This window comes from Lepidochelys kempii, chromosome 5 (genome assembly GCF_965140265.1).
Source record: "Lepidochelys kempii isolate rLepKem1 chromosome 5, rLepKem1.hap2, whole genome shotgun sequence".
NCBI classification, from domain to species: Eukaryota; Metazoa; Chordata; order Testudines; family Cheloniidae; genus Lepidochelys; species Lepidochelys kempii.
The window spans coordinates 22,584,908-22,590,782 of NC_133260.1; the positions used below are offsets into that span (position 1 = coordinate 22,584,908).

Consider the following 5,875-nt stretch of genomic DNA (forward strand, 5'->3'; position numbering starts at 1 on the left):
ACAAGGAGGACATATTACCAACAGTGACACTGATCATGTAAAGGCCTTGAGGAATTAGAAGAAGAACATAAAGAGGAAAATCGGGTTCAATACACAAAAATGTTAGATGCAGTTCATCTGAATGGAAATGTTAAAGGTCAGATGCAAAATGAATGGAAAAGAAAACAGGGACCATAAAAGCCTGTGCAGGGATGATTTCGGTGTCTTGGACTTACCTGAAATATGGCTGGGAAGCAAGATATCAGAGAATGTATATATTGGGGATATGCATTATTAAGAGATTAAGGGAGACTTGAAAGAAGTGAAGGAAAGTCTTCCTATAGCAGCTGCCTGGCAGGGCCAACCCTCCTTGTTTCCAGATGCTGACGAGGTTCAGGCGGGAGGGGATCACTCCTTTTCAGCCGCAAGTTTCAATGCTTGGTTTCAGCCCAGAAGTGAATTTTAGCCAAAATCCCTTCACTCTTTTTGGAGTTATGGAAAAGTGAAAAAAAAAATGAATGAATTTGATTTAACATGGGGAAAAAATGGTAAGACCCTTTTAGCTCAAACGTAACTCAACGCTAGCTGGCCTTTACAATTTGAAATATTCACAGAGGCTGGAGTCTCACGGAGATCTAGGCTCTTTCATTGTTTCTTCTTTTCCCCTCCAAGAAAGAATAGTAGTTATAAGATTTACAAACTCAGAGCCTCATCAGCTGGGTGATAGTAACTTTTGCTAATGCTGGGAGCTGTGATGCTATCTGTGGTTATAAGTTATTTACATGATACATCTGTCCCTGTGAGCCTACTGCTGTAGTCTGAAGGGTTAATGTCTAGCTATTCCACCTGGAAGCAGGCGGGGCACACCCTGACTGTCTCCTAGGAGCAATGCACACATTGCTCTATCCAAGGACAAGGGCTAGATATGAACCCTGAGAACTTGATTGTTTGGACAGCAACTGTGGGAGGTTTTTTTAGCCTGGGCTCAAGGCCTGAGAACCAGGATTGTAGTAGATAGAGGATGGTAACTAAGCATATGAATCAACGTCATACATTCCTTTGTGTAGCAGTGTGTAATGCTTAGGGGGAGAAATATAATAAAAGGAGAAGGTGGAAGGCAGGGGGGGCAGAACAGCCCATCTCCGCTGACCAGCCTGCTTGCTTGCAAAAAGCTGTGTTCTGTCTCATCACTGAACCGCAACAACTGGCGCCCAAACGTGGGGCCCTCAGCACTCACCTCGCCCGGCAAGGGTTTCAGACGCGTCACTCATCCACTTCGTGGATCCCGGTGAGTATTTTTCATTGTGGTAAGTATGGGAAGCTCCCTCTCTGCTTTGCAAGTGCAACACCGTAATGAGCTGCAGTATTTGCTGCGTAAGGCTCAGCATGACTGCCCGGCTCGAGAACTCACTCTCCTGCTACAGGAGGTGCGTGCCAAGTGCCCATGGTATCCTGAAGCTGGAAGCCTTAAGCTAGCGGACTGGGAGCGATTGGGCCAGACATTGCACAAAGAGCCTCGGGCACCCGTGCAGGCTTTACATGCCTGGCACCTCTGCCACGACGTGGTACAGCGTGTCGCCTCGGACAGACCCTCCCTCGCGAGGCTGGTGCTCTCGCCACCCCCGTCCGCCCCTGCAGCCATCCCCCCTCCTGGCGATGCGACACAGCGTGTCGCCTCGGAAAGGCCCTCTTCAGCACCAACAGAGGAGCTGCCGATCCTGCCACCCCCGTCCGCTCCTGCAGCCATCCCTCCCCCTGCTTCGCCCCCAGTGCCTCTATTACCACCGCCTCCCTGGCCTTCCCCACCGGAGCCGGTGTGTGATCACCCTCCCCCCATGGGGCCCCCCGGAGAGTCATCTGCATCTGCTCAGAAGCTTTCGCTGGTGCAGCAAATGGTTCACGCAGCGAAAGCTCGATCAGATCTTACAGCAGAGGAGCTGGCTGATCTGGTCTCCGTTTGCCCGGTGACCTGGCAGAATGATGACCAGGGCAACCCCGTGGGCACCTGGACCACTCTGCCATACTCGGTGGTTAGAGAGGTAAAGAAAGCAATTCGTGAATTTGGCCTGACTAGCACCTTTGTGCGTGGTCTCATTGAAGGGATGGGTGCTGGGTACTCCCTAATCCCTGAGGATTGGAAAACGCTGCTGCGCATGATGTTGTCACCCAGTCAGTATGTTATTTGGCTTAGTGAGTATCGGCAGATGGCAGAACGCCAAGCCCAGGTATATAGAGAGCAAGGTATCATTTATGAGCATTTGGCAGGGGAGGGCCAGTTTGCTACTATTGGGATGCAGTCTCAACTCCCTCAGGCCGTCTTCCCCATTATCTCCACCTGTGCCCAGCATGCCTTCAAGAAGGTCCCGGATTCAGGCAAGCCTACCAAAAGCTTTGTCAGTATCCGTCAGGGTGCCTTAGAGTCCTTTTTGGATTTTACCAACAGATTGCAGGAGGCTATCCTCCGACAGGTGGATAACACTGAGGCAGCTCACGAGCTCCTGTTAAAATTGGCAGTTGAAAATGCAAATGAGGATTGCCGCCGTGCTCTCCAGGCAGCACAAGTCTCTGGTATTTTAGAGCTCTCAGACATGCTGCGGGCGTGCCAGAACATTGGCACACAAGCCCACAAGGCTGGAGTTCTGGCTGCCGCCCTCAGAAAAACTGGGAAGGAGGGGAAGCGCTGTTACCGCTGTGGAAAGGAGGGTCATTTTCAGCGGGAGTGCCGCTCATCTAAGGCACCAGCCCGACCCTCAAAGAAGTGCCCCAAGTGTGGGAAAGGTTATCACTGGGCTAATCAGTGTCGTAGCGGGTCGGGAAACCGCGCGACGGGACCCCCCGAACCCAGGGCCAAACGGGGGTGTTTCCTACTCAGGCAATCGCTCCTCTGCCTTGGAATCCGTAGACTCTATGAGGGCAGCGACTGCTGGAAGTGCAGGGCTTGATTTGATCATGCAGGAGGACACTGACTTTCAGCTGCCAGGGGAGGTCTGTGCCATACCTACACAGGTGATGGGACCTCTCCCTGCCGGCTTTGTAGGTCTTGTTCTCCCTCGCTCACATGCTGGGAAACAGGGCTTTTTTGTCATTCCAGGGGTTATTGATGCTGATTACACTGGCATTATTAAGGTTCAGGTGTGGACTCATCTTCCACAGTCGCTCCCGCGTGGACGGTCAATTGCACAATTGATTTTAGTCCCCTATCAGGTGCCAGCTGCCGAGGATCGAACTCGGGGTGGAGGAGGCTTTGGATCGACGTTGTCTCACTCGCCGTCTTACAGCATCTTCTTGCCACTCGTCATTTCCCTTACTTTGTTGCTCATATTTGCAGTCATACCCCTCTGCCTGGGCCACTCACTGAGGGCAATGCACGCGCCGATCGCGCGTTGCGTGGTCAGGTAAATTCCCTTTTTTCTGACCCCATTGAAAGCCATGCCTTTTTTCATCAGTCTGCCTCTGTTTTGGCCCGGCAGTTCCACATTCCTGCTGATCATGCACGTTCTATTGTTCATTCCTGCCCCCACTGTGCTGCTGCTGCTCCTACTTTTTCTTATGCTGTTAACCCCCGAGGTACCGCAGCAAATCAGCTGTGGCAAATGGATGTTACTCATGTACCACAATTCCGCCCCTATTCATTTTTACATGTTTCCGTTGATACTTATTCAGGTTTCCTTTGGGCAACCCCACAACGTGGGGAAGCCACTAACAAAGTTATTCACCATTTGCTGGCCTGCTTTTCTGTTATGGGTCGCCCTTGCCAAATTAAAACAGATAATGCCCCAGCCTACTGCTCTGCAGCCCTCTCCACCTTTTGTGCCCGCTGGGACGTCCGTCTTAAACACGGAATCCCTTATAATTCCACGGGCCAAGCCATTGTTGAACGTGCCAATCGCACACTCAAAACCTTGCTAGATAAACAATTAAAACAAGGGGAGCTGCATCTCCGAACCTTAGGAGACATTCAACAACAGATGTATATTCTTTTGTTTACTTTAAATAATTTAACACTGAATGCAGATCAGCAGACCCCTGCGGATCGGCATTTTCACAAATCTGAGGTACTGGAAAGACCGCGTGTCTTTTACCGTCAGCTGCCCGATCCACAGTGGCTGGGCCCAGCACCTCTAATCACTTGGGGTCGGGGATATGCTGCTGTGTCTCTCCCTGCAGGACCGTTGTGGGTTCCAGCCCGGTGCGTGCGACCAGCACTTAAACAACATGGCATGGCACCAGGGGCTGTCAAATCCCATACCAGAGTTTCAGCTGACCTTGGAGGAGACCGCGTTGCCCCCCGAGTCGACAACGGCGGGACGGAAACGGAGGAGGCGTAACGTCCCAAGCCAGCCCGTGACAGGGGGAGCAGTAAAAGCATTGGTCGCCACGGCTCAACGAAAACTGGCAGCAGATCAGCAGCCAGAAACTCCTAAGACTTTGTTTGTGGCGATTCTCGCCCAAATCACTGCTAATTCTGTGATGATTGTGTGCCTTTTGTGCCTGCTATTTCCTGTAGGGGTTGGCTCGGAAGCGCCTCCCCCGTTACAAGCCCGAAGGAGAATAAGATACTGCTCTTTGCTTATGCTAATCTTTTCTCCCAGTATTTTAGCATGGCTAATTGGGGCCCGGCCAACTATACTCTGCCTCGCACGGCTATATTCCTTCACACACCGTACCCGGCCGGGGCTCACAATGTCACCTGTGCACGTGTAGTTAACTGCACTAGTACAAAGGTGCCCTTGGGCTGTCAAAAAATTTCTTAATCCCTTTTAAATTGTTCCCATGCTGTTGATGTTTCATATAATTATGGCCATATCATCCTACCATCAGGATGGGTTTTTACTTGTGGTTCATGCACCTTTAATTATATTCCTGCAAATTTAAGTGATGGCACCCTTTGCTGTCTTAGTAGAATGATACTTATATTGCCTTTTGCTGGTTACAATTGTAGTAAAAGAAGTGTATCCCTTTTAGATGATTATATTGCAGATGTTAAGCTTTTGGTTATTTTGTGTTTGTAATCATTGGGCTTATTTTTTGTTGTTGCTGTGTACAATGTATTCCTTCCTTGTTAAGACTTTGTAAAATTTTTGCCCTGGAAAGCTCCCCAGGTTATGTCCTTGTCTGTCTGGGAGTTAAATAGCATGATAAAACAAATTGGCGGCTACCATGAGATGGCCAATTATCAATAAACAAAAAAGGGGAGATGAAGGGTTAATGTCTAGCTATTCCACCTGGAAGCAGGCGGGGCACACCCTGACTGTCTCCTAGGAGCAATGCACACATTGCTCTATCCAAGGACAAGGGCTAGATATGAACCCTGAGAACTTGATTGTTTGGACAGCAACTGTGGGAGGTTTTTTTAGCCTGGGCTCAAGGCCTGAGAACCAGGATTGTAGTAGATAGAGGATGGTAACTAAGCATATGAATCAACGTCATACATTCCTTTGTGTAGCAGTGTGTAATGCTTAGGGGGAGAAATATAATAAAAGGAGAAGGTGGAAGGCAGGGGGGGCAGAACAGCCCATCTCCGCTGACCAGCCTGCTTGCTTGCAAAAAGCTGTGTTCTGTCTCATCACTGAACCGCAACAGTAGTCCCCAGGTGCTGTAGATGGATAATTGAAGCCAGTGTTCAGAAGAGAAGGTCAGATCTCCATCCCGCTCTTTAGTGTAATCACTAGGCACACTTGAGTGCACTGCTGGTCTCTCTCTGGGGAATGCTAGAGTAAAAGGTGAGTCTTTCAGCCTGAGGGATGGGATCAGACGAAAATGCCACATTTATCCAAATGTTCTTCTCGTTGGATGGCAAGGTTGATAAAATCAGGAGCTCAGAATGCATTATAAACAGGGATAGTCTGCACCTCACTATTCACAATCACAGAATGTTCCTATTTGGGCTTACTTA

At 49.7% G+C, this 5,875-nt stretch overlaps 1 protein-coding gene across 1 annotated transcript; it reads left to right on the forward strand.

Annotated features, from left to right (window-relative positions):
• The first annotated feature begins 803 nt into the window (after positions 1-803).
• LOC140911175 (uncharacterized) lies at positions 804-5,529 on the forward strand. The gene is made up of 2 exons (XM_073343657.1): positions 804-2,018; positions 4,147-5,529. Exons 1-2 carry the CDS (start codon positions 1,293-1,295, stop codon positions 4,681-4,683), a joined length of 1,263 nt encoding a protein of 420 aa, XP_073199758.1. The 5' UTR covers positions 804-1,292; the 3' UTR covers positions 4,684-5,529.
• Positions 5,530-5,875: the final 346 nt, after the last annotated feature.